Here is a 25870-nt window from a genome sequence, read left to right as displayed (position 1 = left end):
AATATTCATGTGAGTAACGCATGCTCAAAGTGTTTCTTAACCTCCTTTAAACAGAAGTTACTCAGTTACTCTATACCAAATACTGATACTCTATGTGTAACTTTCTTTTTTAAGGAATCAACAAGTTCTGACATCTGAGTAGGCTTTCTTACCTCCCAGGCGATGACTAACTCGTGCCTTCTTCCACTTCTTCCTCTTACATTGGTGGGTGTTGTCTTTGGAACTGTCGTTAAAAATGGGCCAAGAGTGAGGACAATACATAGATGTACAATTTAAGTGTCCCTACACCAAGAATGCATCATAACCCTACTCTGGTTGGGTAACATCCCCAAATAAACAAATCAAAATGTGTTTGGAAGTCAAAGTGGTCTTATTCAATATTAAACAAAATGTTTGTGACAAATACCTTGCTTTCAAATATATGTGAGGGAGTTTGATATATATTTTTCATGGCCACATACTGCATCCCCTAACTAGTTCAATTGTATAAATGCTCTGCGGTTACTAAGGTCCAAATCATAATTAACACTATAGTCAAGGACATCTGCTAATGGTTAGTTAAATTTCATCCTACATGTTTTCTTCTTCCTGAGGATGTGAATCTTCTGTGATTTCAGGGCTTGCAGAGCCCCTGGAAAGTCCACAGGTTGACATTAGCCTTACTGCTTTACTAGAACTCCCAGGTGGCTCCAGTTTAAAGAAATCTTAGCAACAGTTCCATGGAGTGAGAACCTATTTAAATGAATAAACATTTTAAAAAACTGTCAAGAATGAACCTCTCTGCAAACTGCAAAATATATAGATACCTGGTGAAACTTTTTCAAATGCAAAACTATTAAAAGAATAAATGTGTCAAAGGAATAAATTTCCCCTTCACGGCACCAAACCACAAAACATGTAGTTGAAAGGGAATATATTCAAATGAAGAACTGTTAAATGAAGAAAACTATTAAAAGAAATCTTTTTCTAAGCTATGAGCCTGCATTAGCAATTCACTTCAGCATTGCCTTTATATCCCAGCATATAGTTTTTTAAAAAATATTGATATACTCATAAACAATAAATTCACTCCCATTTATTACCTACTTGGAGTGGAAGGCTGTTAATTACTGGTAGATATTAACACAGCATTTTATATACTGGAAAAACTGATGCAGAATTTATATGCTACTAGAAAGGAAAAAAACAATTCTTCTTGGACCACGGAGGTGGAAGAGAACACTATCATTGCCTCCATTGAACTAGATGATATTTATTCACCAGGTCCAAATTTCATTTCCTTGACACTTTTCTCCGTGAACATGAGTTCTTGTCTTTCTCATGCACACGTAGAAGGATATATACAGAAGCCGTTACCAATATTTCTTTTTTCACAGTTACATACACATTAAGGATTATTCATATGTGGAGTTCACTCTCATGAATTCCCTCAGAATTACATGGAATTGGATACCCCTTTGTCTCTCAATCAGGAAATCAAAAGGAATTCAACTAAGAAGAATGATGGTATTAGAGCAATAACAGTGAATATGCCTTAATTTATATGAAGAGCAGGCAGATGACTTAACTTGAGTTTTTTACTAGTAGTCATAAGTTATCACTGCATGTAACAATCTATGACACATCAGTCTGCCTTGACACCATGTCTCAAAACCACTGTTATAGAGTAGTAGTTTTAAATTCATTTTCTGGTGTATGGTATGAGTAAAGCACACAGGAGGAAAACTCATCACTGTATGTGTAAAAGGGTAGGGCTACACATTTCCAAATATACCCTCAGTGGCTAATCTCAGAGTTCTGAATATTGTGACCATGAGTGCATGGTCAGATAAATAGTAGAAGCAAGTTAATTTGTTGATATGGTGCCACTATGGTTTCTCTTAGTACCATTTGTTTGTAAAATATAAAAAGTTATGCACACACATATGCTTCACATTCATCACTGACAATAATTAACAGGTAAATAATATTACAAGTAATATCTACCACAACCACCTACTTCATCTGTTACATTGGAATTGCTAGTTTATACCCTAAATGTAGGAATTTGAATATTTTTCTTTGAAGATACCCTCCCTATGATCATGGATTTTGTGGAAAGACTAGGCACTGAGCATCCTTTTCTATTTTATTCAGCCCTCAAACATCATGTAAAAAGAGGATGCTTGGAACCTCTAGCTTAGGGTTGGAGAGTAGGCTATAGGCTATCTTGTGAACATCTCTCTCTTGAAGCTCATTAAAGAAGTATGAGTAGAATGAAATTCAAGTGATGATTTGAGGTCAAATCTTTCTTCTGGAGCTTTGGTAGTATTGTTCCATAGTCTAATAATGTTTTTATTTTTTAAAAAGAATATTTAGAGTTTTCAAAAGTTTTAACTTTGTGAGTAAAAAAATTGAAAAGAAACTAATGAAAAATGTGGTGAAAATTTCCACTTTGAGGAACCAAGAAAGCAAAATTTAATTTGTTTCTGTGTGAGTTACTTCCATATCAAATTATCCATAAATGACCTAGATTCTGTAAAATTTATTTTATCATTTGAAATTAGTCTTTGAAGTCTTCCTACTGCTACTAATTCCTTTTAAGAAGATAAAATAAATAAATGTAAATAAAGAAAATAAAATAATGTAAATAAAGATCATCCAATTTTAATGTATAATAAATGACACAAAAGAGGCACTATAGTTCATTGAGTTTTAATAGTATATGTGTATAAGCACCAACTGTTCTTTTTTAAGAAAGGCTTACTAGATATAATAGGAAATACTAACAGAAAACTTAAGGCTTTAAAGACATGGAAATAACCTAAATGTCCATGGATCAATGAATAAAGAAAATGTGGTGTATTATACAATGGAATACTATTCAGCCATACAAAGAAGGGAACCCTGCCATTTGAGACAACATGGATGGACATCAGCATCCTTATACTAAGTGAAATAAGCTGGACAGGGAAAGACAAATACTTTATTATCTGACTTATATGTGGAATCTAAAAATATGGAACTGGTAGGAACAGAGAAGAGATTGATGATTGCCAGAGGTGGGAATGAAGGGTGGGGGAAATGGGGAAATGTGGTCAAAAGGTATGAATTTCCAGATATAAGATAAATAAGTTCTAGGGATATAATATACAACATGGTGACTATAGATAACAATACTGTTATTGTATATTTGAACGTTGCTAAGAGAGAAGATGTTAAAAGTTCTCATCACAAAGAAGAAAATGTACTTGTGTGAGGTGATGGATGTTAACTAAACTTGTGGTAATCATTTTGCAGTATATTCATTATGTTGTTCACCTTAAACTAATACAGTATTATATGTCAATTATATCTCAATAAAACTGGAAAAACAAACAAACAAACAAAAAGAAAACCTAAGTCTTTAATAGATGCAACTCAGGTATTGTGCTTTGCTGTCAGGATCACAATGTTTGAATTGGGTACTCTAATTCTAATTGGCTTAAATTTCCTAATTACATGCAGATGATCAGTGGAACCCATGCTCATTGGTTTCCTTTTCAAGTTGGTGGTTCACAGTTATTATCTCTGCAGTCAACACTGATTTTAATTATATCCTTTTATTTTTAAAACAACATATTCATGATACGTAGAGGTTTCACTTAATTGTTCAGAGCACTTCTATTGTAGAAGTTCTATAATTCTTGTTAGAAGCATAAAATTAATATAATCAAACATGTAATAAATGCTTTCATTGAGTTCAGAGAAATACATATTTACCTAAACCCAAATTTATTTTCAATATAATTATTGAAAATCTGATTTAGAATTAAGCAGCTAGATGCTTTTCTCCCTCTGTTGGCTACTGATCAATGCCATGAGCTTATTAGCTTAGAGAATCAAGTTTACATGCATGGTTAATGAGTTAAACTCTTATTCTTCAGAATTTCTTTTGAACATTAGTCTTCCATGAAGGAATAATGTGATTAATACTTTTCCAACAATCTATAAATGTCTTGCTGTTTTAGTGCCTTAACTGGCATGTTGAAATGTAGACTCTTGTCCCTTTTTATCTTATACATTTGGTTGTAAATGCTCAGAGTGACTAAAATATAGTGTACTACCTTAGTTTAAGTGTGCATGAATTTAAGCTTAAGTCTCAAAGAACTCTTCCTAAGTGTAATAGTCTGAACAAAGTCAATCACACTAAAAACATACTTTAATTAGCATTCAACTAAACAAAAGAATACAGGATGAAATCGTTTACCAATCTCTCTTTTTTTCCCTGAAAAATTTCCAAATCTATTACAGTAAATGTTTACATAGCTCATTAAATAATACAGCTTTACTAGAGACCTGGGAGCGGTCACATAATTTAGGAGCAAATCCAGCAACGGGTTTGGGCAGAGAAGTGCAAAAGAATAGAAGGAGGGAATGGAGGTTGATAATATAGTGAAGGTGGGAGTCAGGAGAGAAATTTTTAAAAAAAATTCCTACCTGAATTGAAGTATGTAACATACAAATATTTCAGTTAACTGATTACCATCTAAGCTCACTTTATAAAAAGAGTTAAAGAGCTTCCAAAATTAAAAAAAATAATACCAGTGGTGTTTCCTAAAGAGTTCAGATAATGCTGTTATTCCTATCAATAAGGTAGCTAAGGTGGTATGTGTAAGTGGTAAAAGTATTCTTCTGGGACTGAGAAAGATCTGGGCTTGAATCTCAGTTCTACCATTCTAGCTGATGGGTTGAAAATATTTCTTAACCACTTTGTCCTTTAGTTGTCTCACGGAGATAATAATAATACCTACTTTTTAAGGTTTTCATAATTATGTATCACAGTGCCTGGAACTGTAATTTATAACTATTACCTAATATTATCTACTTCAAAAAGAAAATATAGTTGTCTTCTATGATAAACACTAAGTTCAGTAGGAATCTATAAACATGTGATCTTGATATAGACTGTTATTTTGGAAATCTGGATAATACAGTTTCGACAGTACCATGGGAATTGTGCTTTCAGTTTTGGCTCAGCTTGTTTTAATTTGAAAACCTAGGCAATATATCATTTTTGATTTACAACTTTCGTTGCTAGGATATTTCAGAGAATGTAAGATTTCTCTGATATATGAACCTTCTCATAAATAGCAATAGTCAGGACCACAGGAGGTATGTATAGACAATAAAAGGTGTTTCCATTCACTCATTTTCTCTGAACTTTATTCCACAAAGAAGTAGAAGCAGAGGATAGGCATAATAATCTTTGAGCAAAATTTGTTGGAACGTGTGGTAAAATGAAGAGAAAGAAAAAGGCAAGAGGAAGAAGGGAGGGGTGGGAGGAAGATAACTTGGGAGTCATCACCTTTGGTTTAAGATTAGAATTCCAACTCTGCCACTTACTTATTAGATAACCTTGTACAAGTTTTTAACTCTCTTATTCTGTTTCTCATCTGTAAGATGGGGATAAGCCTGCTTGCTTTAGAGGGTTGATGTGAGAATTAAATGCTATAATGGAAGGCAAGGGCTTAGTATAGGGCTTGAAACATGGTTCATGATTTATGACTGGTATATGGCATTATAGGGACTAGGAAGATGGGAAAAGTCTAACTTGAGTGTCTCACATTTACTCCTGGGTTGATAACCTCTCATTACCCTTTTGTCTTTCATGCTCAAGTCTTCTACTGCTCTTCCCTCATCTTGCTATTAATCAGAAAGGGGCATGCCTAACAATTAACCATGTTTCATTTAGAAGGGCATTTGTTAAAGTTACCATCTCTGTTTGCAAAGTGTCTCTGAAACTGAAGATATATTTCTTGAATATATTTTGCAGAAAAGGCTTTCCTGGACCAAAGTGGTTTCATGATTTAAAATACTGTCTGCTGTATGAGCCATACTATTATCTTCTTTTTTCCTAATTATTGAGATTTGGTCTTAAAGGTCTGTTTCTTGCTATCATTTTTGTCTGCTCTTAATGTTACTAAGAACAATTTCTTTTATTTAATATAATTAAATTACTCATTGAGTTGAAGAAAGTTATAATGTTCATTTAATAGTATTTTCTTTTAGAGTTTCCCAATTATTTCAGTTGACTGCTTTACATTTTTTATATCATATATATTTTTTAGAAGCGTAGACTAGAAAGACCTTTAAAAACCCCACAGCTTTATGCCTTTTCTCTGTACACACCAGTGCCTGACAATAGTATGTAGATTTTTTAATTGCCCCCTATAAATAATTCTGCCTGAGTCTCATTTGGGCTGGCCTTCAAAGCTCCATTAAATGCCATTTATAAGGCCAACCCACAAGCCCCTGGGAAAATTAATTCAGCCCCATCTTATAATAGTATTTTATTGTGTTCTTTCCATAACTTTTGAACTCAGTGAAGTTTCCTAAGTAATTATCATGGACAAGAACTGTGAATATACAAATATGAACAAAGCAAGATCCTTTCAGAAGTAGGAAGGTAATGTACAGGGAAAGAAACTGTAGTAGGAAGTTTATGAGTCTTTTCTGGACTTGGGATGAGACACATGTAACCTCAGATGCTAAAATGAGGTTGGCTAGACAAAACCACAGAACTACTAGGAAATAGAGAAAACCAATTTCATGACCCTTTCCCATTACCCCCCTCCAGCCATATATATAAAATTTTAGCTCAAGCAGTGTTTTGGAAGAAGGTTGTCAGCTTAGCAGATGGATGTGCTGTGGCATATCCCTCCATCCCCAGCTCTCTCTAGGAGCAAAGTGGGAGTATCATTTCCCCCTCAAGCTAAGTGACAAGAGAAGCAAAACAGCTGATGAGGAGATTACAGATGCTTACCTCTCACATCCTGGCTGGATGCTGTTGAGCTTCAGAATTATGTAAGATGGCTCAGCCCTGCACTATGCTACTAGAGCAGAGACCAAAATAGTTCTTGAGAACATATGGCATTTCTAGAGTTTGGCAGGTCAGAAATGCAAAATGATTATCATGGGCAAAGCAGACACTGTGGAAGGTAGGTTTGAATAAGCCTGTTGGTATCACAGCCAATGAAGCTGCCTACTAGGAGATAGGATAGTCTCTAAGAAACCAATGTACTCCGAGAATGAAAGAAGCAGAATGTGGACAAATGCCATCTCCTGGAGCACTCAACATTTACGTGAGAACAACAAATTACAACACGTGAAGTCATTTTTCATTTTCTTCTTTTCTGACCTGGGAAGTGACCAGAATAGCAGTTGGAAGGTCAGGGAGGAAGTAGAAAGAAGAAAGAAAAGACAAATCATAACCCTTGAGTCAAGGCTGTGCTGGGATGGAGGGACAGAAACATGGAACTGGATATGAGATGAAAGTGTTTATTAAGTTAATATAGAATTTTGTTGTTGTTGTTACTTTTTGGGTACTAGATGTTTATTTCAGACTCTTTTGTCACCGAGGTCAATAAACAATCAAAAGGTTACACATATCTATTGTATTCCAAGACAAATCTTCGCAGGAAAAAAAAATGTACCTATTAGAACTTACTATTTCAGCTCTACTTGGAGCTATACACATGAAATATAGATATTCAGTTTCATAACTCCCTAGTTCCAAATAGACCACTAAGTATTTAAAAAGAAAAAAAGAAATAAAAGAAACACACACAAGCCACTAGTTATACTTGAATGGCTAATACATAGGGTAGTTTGAAAATATTGAGAATAACCTCTTCTCTATTTTATTTATTTATTTATTTAATTTTTTAAACATCTTTATTGGAGTATAATTGCTTCACAATGGTGTGTTAGTTTCTGCTTTATAACAAAGTGAAGCAGTTATACATATACATATGTTCCCATATCTCTTCCATCTTGCACCTCCCTCCCCCCCACCCTCCCATTCCCACCCCTCTAGGCGGTCACAAAGCACCGAGCTGATCTCCCTGTGCTATGCGGCTGCTTCCCACTAGCTATCTACCTTACGTTTGGTAGTGTATATATGTCCATGCCACTCTCTTACTTTGTCACAGCTTACCCTTCCCCCTCCCCATATCCTCAAGTCCATTCTCTAGTAGGCCTGTGCCTTTAGTCCCGTTTTGCCCCTAGGTTCTTCATGACTCTTTATTTTTCCCCTTAGATTCCATAATATGTGATAGCATACGGTGTTTGTTTTTCTCTTTCTGACTTACTTCACTCTGTATGACAGACTCTAGGTTCATCAACCTCACTACAAATAACACAATTTCCTTTCTTTTTATGGCTGAGTAACATTCCATTGTATATATTGCCACACCTTCTTTATCCATTCATCTGTGATGGACACTTAGGTTGCTTCCATGTCCTGGCTATTGTAAATAGAGCTGCAATGAACATTTTGGTACATGACCCTTTTTGAATTATGGTTTTCTCAGGGTATATGCCTAGTAGTGGAATTTCTGGGTCATATGGTAGTTCTATTTGTATTTTTTTAAGGAACTTCCATACTGTTCTCCATAGTGGCTGTACCAATTCACATTCCCACCAGCAGTGCAAGAGTGTTCCCTTTTCCCCACACCCTCTCCAGCATTTATGGTTTGTAGATTTTTTGAGGATGGCCATTCTGACCGGTGTGAGATGATATCTCATTGTACTTTTGACTTGCATTTCTCTAATGATTAATGATGTAGAGCATCCTTTCATGTGTTTGTTGGCAAGATGTATACATTCTTTGGAGAAGCGTCTAATTAGGTCTTCTGCCGATTTTTGGATTGGGCTGTTTGTTTTTTTGATATTGAGCTGCATGAGCTGCTTATAAATTTTGGAGAATAATCCTTTGTCAGCTGCTTTATTTGTAAATATTTTCTCCCATTCTGAGGGTTGTATTTTCGTCTTGTTTATGGTTTCCTTTGCTGTGCAAAAGCTTTTAAGTTTCATTAGGTCCTATTTGTTTATTTTTGGTTTTATTTCCATTTCTCTAGGAGGTGGGTCAAAGAGGACCTTGCTGTGATTTATATCATAGGGTCTTCTGCCTATGTTTTCCTCTAAGAGTTTGGTAGTGTCTGGCATTACATTTACGTCTTTAATCCATTTTGAGTTTATTTTTGTGTATGGTGTTAGGGAGTGTCTTAATTTCATACTTTTACATATACCTGTCCAGTTTTTCCTGCACCACTTATTAAAGTGGCTGTCTTTTCTCAAGTGTATATTCTTGCCACCTTTATCAAATATAAGGTGACCATAGGTGCATGGGTTTATCTGTGGGCTTTCTATCCAGTTCCATTGATCTATACTTCTGTTTTTATGCCAGTACCAAACTGTCTTGATTACTGCAGTTTTGTAGTATAGTCTGAAGTCAGGGAGCCTGATTTCTCCTGCTCCATTTTTCTTTCTCAAGATTGTTTTGGCTATTTGGGATCTTGTGCGTTTCCATACAAATTGTGAAATTTTTTGTCCTAGTTCTGTGAAAAATGCCAGTGGTAGTTTGATAGGGATTGCATTGAATCTGTAGATTGCTTTGGGTAGTAGAGTCATTTTCACAATGTTGATTCTTCCAATCCAAGAACATGGTATATCTCTCCATCTATTTGTATCATCTTTAATTTCTTTCATCATTGTCTTATAATTTTCTGCATACAGCTCTTTTTTCTCCTTACGTAGGTTTATTCCTAGATATTTTATTACTTTTGTTGCAATGGTAAATGGGAGTGTTTTCTTAATTTCACTTTCAGATTTTTCATCATTAGTGTATAGGAATGCCAGAGATTTCTGTGCACTAATTTTTTATGCTGCAACTTTACCAAATTCATTGATTAGCTCTAGTAGTTTCCTGGTAGCATCTTTAGGATTCTCTATGTATAGTATCATGTCATCTGCAAACAGTGACAGCTTTACTTCTTCTTTTCCAATTTGGATTCCTTTTATTTCTTTTTCTTCTCTGATTGCTGTTGTTAAAACTTCCAAAACTATGTTGAATGACAGTGGTGAGAGTGAGTAACCTTGTCTTATTCCTGATCTTAGAGAAAATGGTTTCAGTTTTTCACTATTGAGAATGATGTTGGCTATGGGTTTGTCATGATATATGGCCTTTATTATGTTGAGAAAAGTTCCCTCTATGCCTACTTTCTGCAGGATTTTTATCATAAATGGTGTTGAATTTTGTCGAAATCTTTCTCTGCATTGATGGAGATGATCATATGGATTTTCTCCTTCAATTTTTTAATACAGTATATCATATTGATTGATTTACATATATTGAAGAATTCTTGCATTCCTGGGATAAACCCCACTTGATCATGGCGTATGATCCTTTATTGTGCTGTTGGATTCTGTTTGCTAGTATTTTGTTGAGGATTTTTGAATCTGTGTTCATCAGTGATATTGGCCTGTAGTTTTCTTTCTTTGTGATATCTTTGTCTGGTTTTGGTATCAGGGTGATTGTGGCCTCGTAGAATGAGTTTGGAAGTGTTCCTCCCTCTGCTATATTTTGGAAGAGTTTTAGAAGGATAGATGTTAGCTCTTCTCTAAATGTTCGATAGAATTCGCCTGTGAAGCCATCTGGTCTTGAGCTCTTGTTTGTTGGAAGATTGTAATCACAGTTTCAATTTCAGTGCTTTTGATTGGTCTGTTCATATTTTCTATTTCTTCCTGGTTCAGTCTCAGAAGGTTGTGCATTTCTAAGAATTTGCCCATTTTTTCCAGGTTGTCCATTTTATTGGCATAGAGTTGCTTGTAGTAATCTTGCATGCTCTTTTGTATTTCTGCAGTGTCAGTTGTTTCTTCTCCTTTTTCATTTCTAATTCTATTGATTTGAGTCTTCCCCCTTCTTTTCTTGATGGGTCTGGCTAATGGTGTATCAGTTTTGTTTATCTTCTCAAATAACCAGCTTTTAGCTTTATTCATCTTTGCTATCACTTCCTTCATTTCTTTTACATTTATTTCTAATCTGATCTTTATGATTTCTTTCCTTCTGCTAACTTTGGTTTTTTTTTGTTCTTCTTTCTCTAATTGCTTTAAGTGTATGGTTAGGTTGTTTATTTGAGATGTTTCTTGTTTCTTAAGGTAGGATTGTATTGCTATAAACTTCCCGCTTAGAACTGCTTTTGTTGCATCCCATAGGTTTTGGGTCTTAGTGTTTTCATTGTCATTTGTTTCTAGGTATTTTTTGATTTCCTCTTTGATTTCTTCAGTGATCCCTTGGTTATTTAGTATTGTATTGATTAGCCTCTGTGTGTTTGTATTTTTTACAGATTTTTTCCTTTTATGACATCTAGTCTCATAGCATTGTGGTCAGAAAAGATACTTGATACAATTTTAATTTTCTTATATTTACCGAGGCTGATTTGTGACCCAGGATATGATCTGACATGGAGAATGTGTCATGAGCACTTCAGAAGAAAGTGTATTCTGTTTTTTTTGGATGGAATGTCCTATAAATATCAATTAATTCCATCTTGTTTAATGTATAATTTAAAGCTTGTGTTTCCTTATTTATTTTCATTTTGGATGATCTGTCCATTGGTGACTGTGGGGTGTTAAAGTCCCCTACTATGAATGTGTTACTGTTGATTTCCCCTTTTATGGCTGTTAGTATTTGCCTTATGTATTGAGGTGCTCCTATGTTGTGTGCGTAAATATTTACAATTGTTATATCTTCTTGGATCAATCCCTTGACCATTATGTAGTGTCCTTCTTTGTCCCTTGTAATACTCTTTATTTTAAAGTTTATTGCGTCTGATATGAGAATTGCTATTCCAGCTTCCTTTTGATTTCCATTTGCATGGAATATCTTTTTCCATCCCCACACTTTCAGTCTGTATGTGTCCCTAGGTCTGAAGTGGGTCTCTTGTAGGCAGCATATATATGGGTCTTGTTTTTGTATCCATTCAGCCAGTTTATGTCTTTTGGTTGGAGCATTTAATCCATTTACATTTAAGGTAATTATCGATATGTATGTTCCTATTCCCGTTTTCATAATTCTTTTGGATTAGTTATCATAGGTCTTTTTCTTGTCTTGTGTTTCCTGCCTAAAGAAGTTCCTTTAGCATTTGTTGTAAAGCTGGTTTGGTGGTGCTGTATTCTCTTAGCTTTTGCTTTTCTGTAAAGGTTTTAATTTCTGCATCAAATCTGAATGAGATCCTTGCTGGATAAAGTAATCCTGGTTGTAGGTTTTTCTCCTTCAACACTTTAAGTATGTCCTGCCACTTCCTTCTGGCTTGCAGAGTTTCTGCTGAAGGATCATCTGTTAACCTTATGGGGATTACCTTGTGTGTTATTTGCTGTTTTTCCCTTGCTGCTTTTAATATTTTTTCTTTGTATTTAATTTTTGATAGTTTGATTAATATGTGTCTTGGAGTACTGCTCCTTGGATTTATCCTCTATGGGACTCTCTTTGCTTCCTAGGCTTGATTAACTAGTTCCTCTCCCATATTAGGGAAGTTTTCAACTATAATCTCTTCAAATAGTTTCTCAGTCCCTTTCTTTATCTCTTCTTCTTCTGGGACCCCTATAATTCGAATGTTGGTGTGTTTAATGCTGTCCCAGAAGTCTCTGAGACTGTCCTCAGTTCTTTTCATTCTTTTTTGTTTATTCTGCTCTGCAGTAGCTATTTCAGTATTTTATCTGCCATGGCACTTATCCATTCTTCTGCCTCAGTTATTCTGCTCTTGATCCCTTCTAGGGAATTTTTAATTTCATTTATTGTGTTGTTCATCAGTGTTTGTTTGCTCTTTAGTTCTTCTAGGTCCTTGTTAAATGTTTCTTGTATTTTCTCTATTCTATTTCCAGGATTTTGGATCATCTTTACTATCTTTACTCTGAATTCTATTTTAGGTAGACTGCCTATTTCCTTTTCATTTGTTAGGTCTGGTGGGTTTTTACTTTGCTCCTTCATCTGCTGTGTGTTTTTCTGTCTTCTCATTTTGCTTAACTTACTGTGTTTGGAGTCTCCTTTTCGCAGGCTGCAGGTCCGTAGCTCCTGTTGTTTCTGGTATCTGTCCCCAGTGGCTAAGGTTGGTTTAGTGTGTTGTGTAGGCCTCCTGGTGGAGGGGACTAGTGCCTGTGTTCTGGTGGATGAGGCTGGATCTTGTCTTTCTGGTTGGCAGGACTGTATCTGGTGGTGTTTTTTGGGGTGTCTGTGGCCTTATTATGATTTTAGGCATCCTCTCTGCTAATGGATGGGGTTGTGTTCCTGTTTTGCTAGTTGTTTGGCATAGGGTGTCCTGTACTGTAGCTTGCTGGTCGTTGAGTGAAGCTGGGTCTTGGCATTGAGATGGAGATCTCTGGGAGATTTTTGCCGTTTGATATTACATGGAGCTGGGAGGTCTGTTGTGGACCAGTGTCCTGAAGTTGGCTCATCCACCTCAGAGGCACAGCCCTGACACCTGGCTGGAGCACCAAGAGCCTTTCATTCCACATTCCACATGGCTCAGAATAAAAAGGAGAAAAAATAGAAAGAAAGAAAGATGATTAAATAAAATAAAGTAAAATAAAATAAAGTTATTAAAATAAAAAAATAATTATTAAGAAAAAAGTTTGAAAAGTAAAAAAAAAAAAAAAAAAAAAAGAAAAGAAAAGAAAAGAAAAAATCCAAAAACGGACAGACAGAACCCTAAGACAAATGGTAAAATCAAACCTATACAGAGAAAATCACACACAGAAGCATATACATACACACTCACAAAAAGAGAAAAAGGGAAAAAAAGTATATATCTTGCCACCAAAGTCCACCTCCTCAATTTGGGATGATTCGTTGTCTATTCAGATATTCCACAGATGCAGGTACATCAAGTTGATTGTGAAGATTTAATCCGCTGCTCCTGAGGCTGCTGGGAGAGATTTCCCTTTCTCTTCTTTGTTCGCACAGCTCCCGGGGCTCAGCTTTGGATTTGGCCCCGCCTCTGCGTGTAGGTCGCTTGAGGGCGCCTCTGTCCTTCGCTCAGACAGGACGGGATTAAAGTAGCAGCTCATTCGGGGACTCTGGCTCACTCAGGCCGGAGGGAGGGAGGGGCACGGATGCGGGGTAAGCCTGCGGCGGCAGAGGCCAGTATGACATTGCTACAGCCTGAGGTGCGGTGTGTGTTCTCCCAGGGAAGTTGTGCCTTCATCATGGGATCCTGGCAGTGGCGGGCTGCACAGGTTCCCAGGAGGGGAGGTGGGGATAGTGACCTGTGCTCGCACACAGGCTTCTTGGTGGCTGCAGCAGCAGTCTCAGCGCCCGTCTCTGGAGCTCCTTTAAGCGGCGCTCTTAATCCCCTCTCCTCGGGCACCAGGAAACAAAGAGGGAAGAAAAAGTCTCTTGTCTCTTTGGGTCCAGACTTTTTCCCGGACTCCCTCCCGGCTGGCTATGGCGCACTAACCCCTCAGGCTGTGTTCATGCAGCCAACCCCAGTTCTCTCCCTGCGATCCGACCGAAGCCTGAGCCTCAGTTCCCAGCCCTGCCCGCCCCGGCGGATGAGCAGACAAGCTTCTCGGGCTGGTGATTGCCGGTCGGCACCGATCCTCTGTGCGGGAATGTCTCCGCTCCGCCCTCCACCCACCTTGTTGCTGCGCTCTCCTCCGTGGCTCCGAAGCTTCCCCCCTCAGCCACCCGCAGTCTCCGCCCGGGGGGGCTTCCTAGTGTGTGGAAACCTTTCCTCCTTCACAGCTCCCTCCCACTGGTGCAGGTCCTGTCCCTATTCTTTTGTCCCTGTGTTTTCTTTTTTCTTTTGCCCTACTCAGGTACATGGGGAGTTTCTTGCCTTTTGGGAAGTCTGAGGTCTTCTGCCAGCGTTCAGTAGGTGTTCTGTAGGAGCTGTTCCACATGTAGATGTATTTCTGATGTATTTGTGTAGAGGAAGGTGATCTCCACGTCTTACTCTTCCGTCATCTTGAAGCTCCTCCCCAGTATAGAATTTTTTAATAGTTGAAAATGAGACTGTCCTAGTACCTAAAAGAGCCTTGGATATAGTTGAGGCTGAAGCCAGAGATGAGATGGAACATATTGGAGAACAATGGTGGGAGAAGAATTAAACTCTTATGTTTAAACTCTATGTATTTCAGTCTGCTCAGTAAACCAGTTACCTAACTGTAACATAATATAGTACAGAAAGTGCTAAGGCTAGGAAAGATTTTCATCTGATTGTTTACCTGATAGTCATATTTATCTGGTTGACCATTAATCTCTTAAATGTAGAAAAGTTTTTCCTTGTGTCGCAAAAAATATGTGACATTTTCCATTTCAAAGTCCAAAGGGAATGACAGGACAGACTACAATGCACTAAGAAACTAGAAAGTTATTGAATATGCAACAATGTGTTAAGCAAAGTCTTTCATTTGACACTTCTTCTTCTCTGCTCCTTTTGTGTTATCTATGTTATAAGAACCAAAGAAAATGGCTACGTGTTGTGACAATATGATCCACTTATGGATGAGGGTGGCTAGACAAGAAAAGCAGCATGGAGAGCCCAGACATGGAGGTGGAGAAGGGGGATGTAGAGGGGAACATGGTGCTCTGTACTGTGCACCACACTCTGAAGGGCTCTCTTGACTCCCCAACCATTCAGGTGGGTTGAGGGGCCAGGATGGATGACACACAGTCTGCTGTGGAGACTTCTCAACAGGACAGTGTCTTGGAGGCAACTGCAAGCCAAGAGACTGAATGGCTCTTACTATGTTGACAAACATATATTTAACCTGAAAATGTTTCCTCTATACGAAAATAGCAACATGCATAATTACTTTCGTTTAAATTTATATTTAATAAAGTAATAACTCATTTAAATTCATGATAATAATAATAATAAATGGCTAATGTTAAGCACTTACCATGTGCCAAACTCTTTACCTTCATTATCTTATTTAACACAATAATCCAAAGGAGTAGGTTGCTATATGATCTCCATTTTACAAGTGAAAAAATTGAGCCTTGAACAATGCATATCGCTTACCTATGTTTATTGCTAGTAAGTGGCAGAGAGGAACATTAATCCAGACCTGCATAACTCTGAACCTCAAACTCTTAATTACAGGTATTAGGTAGCACCTTCTTTTATCTCTCTCTATCAGTTCATCATAATTTGGAATAAAAAACTGCAGGTATTGAGATTTAAACCAAGAGCTTTAATAATAATAGAAATTTTATAGAACAGAGAAGACCAAACCTTTCTAAACTATAGATTACATAGTTAATGGTATCTTCTCTCCTTTTCATTTATCTTTCATCAGTTAGTGTTATAAATATGTAACACAGAATATTAAAGTTCAGTTAAATGAGAGAATTAATTAAATGAGAGAATTTTTCTTGCTAAATTCATATTTACATATTTTATTATTTCTACCAGAGTGTTTATTTCAAAATTCATTTCCTAAAATGTGATTTTTCTCTCTTGAGTGTCATCTTTTTAAATGGTAGAGAAAGCATTCCCAGTATTCAACACAAACTTATATACTGGTTTGAAGATAGTAACACATTTCCACATTTGCAAATTTCTTTCTCTCTCTCTCTGTAGCTAACAAACTCACTAAAACTTGTAAGAAAATTGAACTATAAATAAATAAATATAAACATACATTAAAGTGCAAACATATACAGGTATCCCTTGCTTTTCAAAAGTTTGCTTTATACCACTTTGTTTTTTACAAAAGACCTACATTAGTACCTATTTTCACAAACTGAAAAAAATCTGAATAGATTTTCACTTTTATAAAAAAGATGAAAAATGAAAATTGGTTCCTCACTTTATGCCATTTTGGCTTACAAGTTTTCTTAGGAATGCTTTCCTTTTAGATAGCTGGGGAAATCTGTATTTGTATCACGATTTTGACATCCTAAAAATAATAAGTTGACTAAACCAATTTATCTTATATTTATTGCTTATGAAGAGTATTTTGATGACCATAAAATTCAAAATATACCCTACAGTATATTGCAAAGAAAAATTAACCGGTTTTGGTGTGTGGGCAAGAAACAATCTAAGGTAAAAATGCTGTACTAAAACTGCTTTGGGATTTAGAATATTCTAGTAAAGAGGAGAATTTTAAAGGGACATAAAACTTTGATTCAATATCCCGAGTGTGAGACCTTTTCTCTTCCAGGCAGCTCCATTGGTTTTCAAAGATTACTTGGCCCATTAGAACAGCATCATCTTTTAAAATGCAGGACATGTACTTAATAGAGGCAGAGTGCATCACTTGAGAGGATGTCTCAGGATGTTAGTGTCCCTTTTAATCTGTGCTGCCTGACAAAACAGGCACAAAACTCAACCCTTGGTTCAACACCATTAGCAGCTTTAGCCCTGTGTGGTACCAAAGCACAAGAAGCATAAAGTATGCAGTACAGCCTTCCTCAACTCACTTTCAAAAAAGAGTATTTCATGTATTTTTCATGCTATTTCTCTTCTCTTCCATAAGATTTTAATGGACTAGAGTATGTCATGTGTATAGAACTCATGATAAAATGGAGAGACAGGCGCTATATGATTGAAGTAGCTTCAGAAATAGACAAGGGACAAATCTTTTAAAATGCATTATCTGAATACGATTTAACTTGAAAAGTGAAAGTGTTGTTGTTATTTTTAATAGCACAAAGAGATTTGTACTACAGAAAGTCTAAAATGATTATTCACCCCAAACGGATTATTTATTTTGAAATGAATATTTATAGAGAACATCTGAATTAGGCAGTAGTCTTTGCCTTTGTTTAAACACAATTAACAATATGCAAATTAAGGCAGTGCTTTTTAGAAAATATGTGAGCCTAAGTACTAATATTGGCAGTCATTTCAATATCTGCACAGTGAGTACATAAAATGAGGAACGACTAACCTGTTATGCCCTTAATTAATGAACACCTGTACACAATGAAAGCATGGCTGATTTCACGAATGCATGGAAATCCAACCTAGCAATTAATGTTCAATTAAAAATTCACACTATTGAAAAAGTAGCAGAAAAAAAACAACTTGTGATAGGCAAATCACAAAAGCAGAAAAGTTGGATTTTTCTGTGAATGAATCTTTTCCAACATATTTAGACTAGTTTTTCTTTTCTTGGTTGCTTAATTTTTATATGAAAAGAATTTGAACATCTTTTTAATGATTATTCCCATTTTATGCAATAAGTTGATCATTTGGGATTCTTTTCTTTTCTTTCTTTCTCTTTTTAAGAACCAGACTGAGTGTGTTTTAGAGAAAGAACCAACTCTTTTGATAATTTATTTTAATTATTATAAGCTTTGTTCGATTTCTAAGAAGTCACAAATCACATTTTTGGTCTAATTCTATAACTATGATACAAAGTGTACAATACACAGTTCATTCTTAAACTTCTATGTACATGTGTCTCTGACCTGGGTCCTGATGTGGATAGCAGCATATAAAGGAAAGAAAAGGAATATTCCTTTTTAATCTTTCAACAAAGACATATGGAGTACCAGTGCCAGATATTGTTCTAGGTATTGAAGATAAAACAGTGAACAAATAAGACAAAATTCTCATCCTTAGTGTATTTACGTTGTAATGATTATTGAGATTCATGTTACCATTGAGTGTAAAGACATTAATTTGTATTTCTCCTTCTCGTATCTGTAATCGATCCCCCTCTTCATTTCTCTGTTGTTTTAATCTTTCTTATCAACATTATTGATATTTGTGTTTGCCTAAGCTAGTGCCTTACTAAATACTTTTTATATACAATTTTATAGAGACATACAGATAAATCTCAATAAGACTTTGTCCAAAGTAATCAAAACTCTACTAACAATTTTTCTTTATTCTGCTTCTTCCAGATGATGGACAAGTTATCTTAACATTTGTTTTTAAATAAAGCTGTTAATTTTCCTTGTGTGGTCTTTAGAAAGATTCTATCAGAGATACTTCATTCTAAAAGGCCGAAAGAATACTGTTTTTTTTTCTAAGTTAGGAAGCAGTTATTTTACACATAGACATCAAGATGGCAGTAGGTCAAGTTAAGACTATGTTTGTCTTTACCAAGTGTAATTTATACCAGCTCAGACGGTGAAGGGCAACATAAAGAGTTTAAGGAAGTACCCTATAATTAGAGGTAACTTATCACTGGTGAAAAAGAGGGTGAGCTAATCTATTCTGAATTTTATAGGTCTGCTGTATTGAATGAGTATATAATTAGAAGAAGAAACTAACTGCTTCAGTTTCATGGTAACTTGATGCAGGCAAGGTTTGGGAGGAAATTGAAGCACCTAGACCTGTACTTGTAGAAACAAGGAAAGAATGTTCTGAAAACAGATAAAATGAAAGAATTATTTTGAAGGAATATATTTTATGATGTCTAGGTAAATGAATCAGGAAAAATTATACTAAAGCAAGCATTAATGGTTAATTCAACTTGCTTTAAAAGTGATTAGGGACATACCAAATAGAATGCTGACTCCCCAATATTCTCACCTGCTTCATTTGTGCGGATCATTCGAGATGGGGTGCTTGGATCTCCAGTCCCAATTGGATTGGTGGCCACCACTCTGAATTCATATTCCACCCAGGGGTTCAGGTCCACTGCCATGGCTGATTCCATGTCCCCTGTTATGATTTCTGGGACTGTGGAGAGGAAGTAGATTTCATGCCATTAAGTGAACTGGAAATGCTTATAGATCGCGATCAAAGATATCACAGGCACTGACATAATTGGCAGGCTGCTGCGTACATCCTTATAACACATGGTCATGTGTCAACTCCCATCTCATTAGTAAAATGAAAATCAATCTTCAGAAGTAAGCACTTGCACGTTAGTTTGTTGTAGTTAGAATTCTTTCATCTCATATTTGCACATAGATTGACATAACATAACTTGCCATGATCATTTTGTCAACCCCTCAGCCCCAGATAAGACACCAACTAGTGCTCTAATTTAAGCAAATAGTTCTCATATTTCTAGAGAAATTTCTTGAGCAGTTTTCTCCTCACAGTTCTGGCAAACATGCTTAGCCACTTGGCAGTTCCAAGCAGCAGAGTAAGAATATATTTCTCTAATTTAAAAACTCCAATTTGTGGTTTCAAAGTGGAAGCTCTGAACTCTCCTTGGAGTGGTTTTTGCACTACATTTAGATTTTATTAAAATATAAAATTGTGTGTCAATATAATTACCACATAGTAAAGTATTTTTTACATAGCATTTATGCTCTATTTGACTGCTTTTCTTGTTCACTCATCTCTGCTGTGTAGGAAATATTTCTGGAAGAACATTTGATATAGAGGTGAAAAGGGGGAAAGTAGAAAACCTCCCTTATGAAGTTCAATCATTCTCTGGGTTTATATCAGCCCTGGATTTCTTTTTAAACATGGCAGGGCAGTGGCAGGGGGGAACTCTTGATCTGATGACTTGATGGACTTTTACTGTGACAAGGTGTAATTAAATGCATCTTGGATTTCCCATAAAAATCTCTTTTGAAATGTAACAGTAGAATATTACCAGATAATTAGCTCCCTGAAAGGTGAATGATCAATGCATAGGCAGTGTAGGATGCCTGACAAATCTCACAGCCCTACAGAGCTGACTTTTTAAAGCAGTAAAATGAAGACATGAAAAAAGTCTGTCCCCTTTTGCTGCACTGGCAAATGAGCAACATGCTTGGAGTCTAAGAGGTAGGGGATAAAGGCCACTGTTGGTAGAATACTGAGCTGTGTATGCCAAACATAAAGGTGGGAAGAAGAGATACCAAGGCACTCAGCTCTCCCTAGACCCCAACATACACTGTTTCACCAATACTTGCCTTGGGTCCCTCAGGACTTACTGTTTCATTGACTTCTGTTTATGTCAGTCATTTCAAGCAACTCCAGACAGATAGGTCGTGCCTCATCCGTTTTATTCTAATCCCCATAGAACTCTGCACATTTCCTCTTTCTGTCTCAGTTGTCATCCTTCCCTACTGTTTAAAATCCTTTTATTAGGGCCTTTGGAATTCATAATCCGTCATTAGCAAAATTGCCATATACTCATTCTTCTTTCTGAACATTCTTACAACTTTTAACTACAGTAGAAACATGAATCCACTCTAAGGCAACTTTATGCCTCTCAAGGGGTGGCCCTCTTAAGATATTGTAAAGAAGAGGTCAGTCCATCTCAGTTGTGTCTCTCTCCTCCCCACCTCCCCCACAAATGTCTCTAAAGCAAGCATGCAGGTATTTTTCCCACTTAAAAACAAATCAAAACAAAATTGTCTCAAAATTTTCTCTCCTTCCAGCCTTCACTCAGTCTCTATGTTTCTTTTATAGCAAAACTTCTCGAGAGTTATTTGTGCCTTATTTGCTATCTCCAATTATTCTCTTTCTATTCACTCTTGAACCCACTCCAATCAAGCTCTTAACCTCCAGCATTCTACTATAACTGCTCCTGTAAAGATCACCAATGGTTTCTATTGCTAAAACCGTATGGTTGGGTCTCTGTTCCTTAGACTGTTTGTTCTAACATCATGCTATTACACAGTTGATCATGCTCTTCTCTTTGAAATACTTTTCAAAACTTCTGCTTTTCTCCCTTCTGATTATGCCTTATCAGTCTCCGTTGCTAGTTTCTTTTCTTCTTCCAGGTGCACCACAGATCTACTAACTCCCTTTTTTTTTTTAACTCCATGGTGATCTTATCTAGTCTCATGATTTTACATACCTTCTGTATGCTGATGACGCCAATATTTTCAGCCATGAACTTCCTCCCTAGACTCCAAATTCACATGTCCTATGACCTATTAAACATTTCTATTTAGATGGGATTCTTAACCTTAATTTCCCCCACCTACTTCTGCAGTATTCCTTACTCAGTGAATGACAATTTCTGTATCCAAAATTTGGGGGTCATCCTGGATTTCTTTCTTTTTCCCCTGCACCACTCCAACTCATAAGCAAATTATGACATCTCTGACTTCAAAGTGTTTTGATTTCTCCACTTCCCTTTGCAGCAAAACTTCTTAGAAGAGTTGTCTGCAGTAACTTTTCTCCATTTTCTCTTAAACCAATTCTTGTGAGACTTTAGTCCTTACTATTTTACTAGAACTTCTAGTGTCAAGATCACGAATTACTTCTATGTTGCTTAAATCAATGATCAATTCTCATTCCTCATCATACTTTCCAAGTCAGCAGCATTTGACCCAGCTGACTACTTTCTCTTTCTTGATAGATTTTACTCTTTTTTTCTGTCAGGCTATCACATTCTTTTTTTTTTTTTTTTTTAACAAATGGTTGCTTCCCCTCTGTATCCTTTGGATGGCTCCTTTTCCACAACTTCTTTCTATTCGATACTTGAGGGCTTAGTTTTCATACTCCTTTCTTCTTTATTTTATGCTTATATCCTTGGAGATGGCATGCAGTTTTATGGTATTAAATGAAATTTATATGCCAATAATTTCCTAATTTATATCTTTATTCTAAACCTCACTCTTAAACTCCAGTCTTGTATATCTAATTGCTGTCTGATCTCTTTAAAGGCGTCTCCCCCAAATACAGTCATACAGTGGTTAAGATTTCAACATATTAATTTTGGGGAGACACAAGTCAGTCCATAGCAGGCAGGTTGTGATTTTTAAAATTTTTTTAAATTTATGTTAATTTTTGGAAATTCACTTGATGCACAATCTATGTTAGTTTCACCTGCACTACAGAATGATTTGACATTGCATACATTATGAAATGATTGCCACATTATGTCTAGTAACCATCTGTCCCTAAACAAATATATTACAATATTACTGACCATATTCTTAGGCTGTATATTACATGCCTGTAACTTATTTATTTATAACTAGAGATTTGTACCTCTTAATCTCCTTCACCTATTTCACATCCCCCAATGCCAACTTTCTGGCGATGTCTGTCTGTTCTCTGTATCTAAGAGTCTGTTTTCATTTTGTTTTCTTTCTTTTTTTGTTTTTTGAATTCCATATATGAGATCATGTGGTATTTGTTTTTTGTTTTTTGTTTTTTTTTTATATGTATATATGTCACCTTTCTCTTTATTCCTCTGTCAGTGTACATGGGTTGTTTCCATATCTCAGCTATTGTGAATAATGCAGCAATAAACATGGGAGTGCAGATAGTTCTTTGAGATCCTTATTTGAATTATTTTGTATACGTACCCATAAGTGGGATTGCAGGATCATTTGGTACTTCAGTTTTTTTGAGGACTTTTCTTACTGTTTTCCATAGCTGTGGCACCATTTTACATTCCCACAAAAAGAGTACAAGAGTTGCAATTTCTCTACAATTTTGTCAACACATTATTTTCTGTAATAGCTATCCTACCAGGTGTGAGATGATATCTCATTGTAGTTTTGATTTATATTTTCAGGATAATTAATGATGTTAATGATGTTGAGCATCTTTTCATATACCTGTTGACCATTAGTATGTCCTCCTTGGAAACATGTCTATTCAAGTCCTTTGCTTATTTTTTGTATGAGTTTTTTTCTTCCTTATGAAGTTGTAGGAGTTTTGGAAACTACTTATCAGATACATGGTTTGCAATATTCTCTCCCATTCCATAGTTTGCCTTTGTTTTTCTCTGATACTTCATTAGCATAAGACCCTCTAAATCCATACACATTATGTTAAAAGGCAAGATTTCATTATTATTATAGCTGAGTAATATTCCACTGTTTATATATTTACCACATATTCTTTATCCATCTATCAATGAACACTTAGGTGGCTTCCATATCCTGGCTATTATAAATAATGCTGCAATGAACATTGGAGTGCATACATCTTTCTGAACTAGTGTTTTTGTTTTGTTTAGATAAATACCCTGAAGTGGGATTGCTGGATTTTATAGTAATTCTATTTTTTAAAATTATGCAATCAAAATTTTAATAACAAAGATACTATTTTTAACGTGGCCAAATATACTTGGCTAAGTCCGGATTTTAAAAATCAAGAGCTTGGTCGATGACAAGAGCTTGTGGAGGGAGCATCAGTGTTCTGCTGCATTTCTGCATCTGGCAATACAACAGCAAGCACCAGATTTTAGTAATCCTATTTTTAATTTTTTTGAGGAAGCTATTACTGTTTTCCATAGTGGATATACCAACTTACATTCCTACTAAGAATGCACAGGAGTTTCCTTTTCTCCATATGCTCACCAACATTTGTTATTTGTTGCTTTTTTGCTAAGAACCATTTTCACAGGTGTGAGGTAATATCTCATTGTAGTTTTGACTTGCATTTGTCTGATGCTTAGTGATGTTGAGTGCCTTTTCATGTGTCTGTTGGCCATCTCTATGTTTTCTTTGGAAAAATGTCTATTTAGGTCATCTGCCAATTTTTTAATCAGGTTGTTTGATTTTTTTATTTGATGTTGAGTTGTATGTGTTCTTTGTATATTTTGGATATTAACCCCTTATTAGATGTATGATTTGCAAATATCTTCAAATATTTCAGTAGTCTACCTTTTTGTTTTGTTGATAGTTTCCTTTGTTATGCTAAAAATTTTTAGTTTGATGTAGTCCCATTTGTTGATTTTTGCTTTTAGTGCCCTCGTCTGAGGAGACAGATCCAAAATAAATATTAAGATTGATGTCGAACAGTGTACTATGTTTTCTTCTAGGAATTTTATGGTTTCAGGTCTTACATTTAAGTCTTTAATCCATTTTGAGTTATTTTTGTATATGGTGTGAGAAGGTAGTCCAATCTGATTCTTTTGCATGTAGCTATCCAGTTTTCCCAGCATTATTTACTGAAAAGTCTTTCTTCTCCTCATTTTATATTCTTGCATCCTTGCCATAGATTAATTAACCATATGTGTGTGGGTTTATTTCTGGGCTCTCATTTCCCATACTATTTTGATTACTGTAGCTTTGTAGTACAGTTTGAAATGAGGGAGAATGATACCTCCAGCTTTTTCTTTCTTTCTTGATTTTTTTGGCTATTTGGGGTGTTTTGTGTTTCCATACAAATTTTAGAATTATTTGTTCTAGTTCTGTGAAAATTGCCATTGGTATTTTGATAGAAATTGCATTGAATATTTAGATTGCCTTAGATGGTTTGGTCATTTTAACAATATTAATTCTTTCATTATATCATTTTCTATGTATAGTATTATTTCATCTGAAAACAGTGAGTTTTACTTCTCCTTTCCAATTTGGATTCCTTCTATTTATGTTTTCTTGTCTGATTGTTATGGCTAGGACTTCCATAAAGGTAGTAAAAGTGGGCATACTTGTTTTGTTCCTGATCTTAGAGGAAATGCTTTCAGCTTTTCACCATTCAATATGATGTTAGTTATGGGCTTGTCATTTATGACCTTTACTATGTTGAAGCATATTTCCTCTATACCCACTTTGTTGAGAATTTTTATCATAAATGGATGTTGATTTTTTTCAAAAGCTTTTCTGTATCTACTTTGATATGTATATGATTTTTATTCTTCAATTATTTAATGTGGTATATCACACTGATTGATTTAGGAATATTGAATCATCTTTGCATTCCTGGTATAAATCCCACTTAACCTTGCTGTATGATCTTTTTTATGCATTGTTGAATTCAGTGTGTTAACATTTTGTTGAGGATTTTTGAATCCATGTTCATCAGTGATATTGGCATATATTTTTATTTTTTGTGTTGTCTTTATCTAGTTTTGTTATCAGGGTGATGTTGGCCTCATAGAAAGAGTTTAGAAATGTTCCTTCTGCTTCAATTTTTTTGGATAGTTTGAGAAGAATAGGTACTAACTCTTCTTTAAATGTTTAGTAGAAATACCCTTTGAATTCATCTGGTCCTGTACTTCTTTTTGTTGGCTTTTATTTTTTTTATTACTGATTCATTTTCAATACTAGTAACTGATCTGTTTTATTTTCCATTTCTTTCTGATTCAGTCTTGGGAGATTATAAGTTTCTAGAAATTTATCTATTTCTTCTAGATTGTCAATTTATTGGCAAATAATTTTTCATAGTAATCTCTTATGATCCTTTATAAGAGATTATTATTATTATTATTTATGTAACTGTTGTAACTTCTCTTTCATTCTTGATTTTAT

The 25870-nt window shown here is 35.5% G+C and overlaps 1 protein-coding gene across 4 annotated transcripts in view; it reads right to left on the bottom strand.

Annotated features, from left to right (window-relative positions):
• The window catches only part of CNTN5 (contactin 5), a 1371648-nt gene that overhangs the window by 55113 nt on the left and 1290665 nt on the right, over nt 1-25870 (bottom strand). For all 4 annotated transcript variants that reach the window (XM_060303945.1, XM_030883710.2, XM_060303947.1 and 1 more), the window contains 2 exons: nt 19296-19445; nt 153-223 (listed from right to left, as the gene is read on the bottom strand). In XM_060303945.1, coding sequence (XP_060159928.1) covers nt 153-223; nt 19296-19445 — 221 coding nt within the window. The remainder of the gene's footprint in view (nt 1-152; nt 224-19295; nt 19446-25870) is intronic.

Source organism: Globicephala melas, chromosome 8 (assembly GCF_963455315.2).
Source record: "Globicephala melas chromosome 8, mGloMel1.2, whole genome shotgun sequence".
NCBI lineage: Eukaryota > Metazoa > Chordata > Mammalia > Artiodactyla > Delphinidae > Globicephala > Globicephala melas.
The sequence above is the reverse complement of the archived record's forward strand: the minus strand, read 5'-3'. Positions and strand labels throughout refer to the sequence as shown.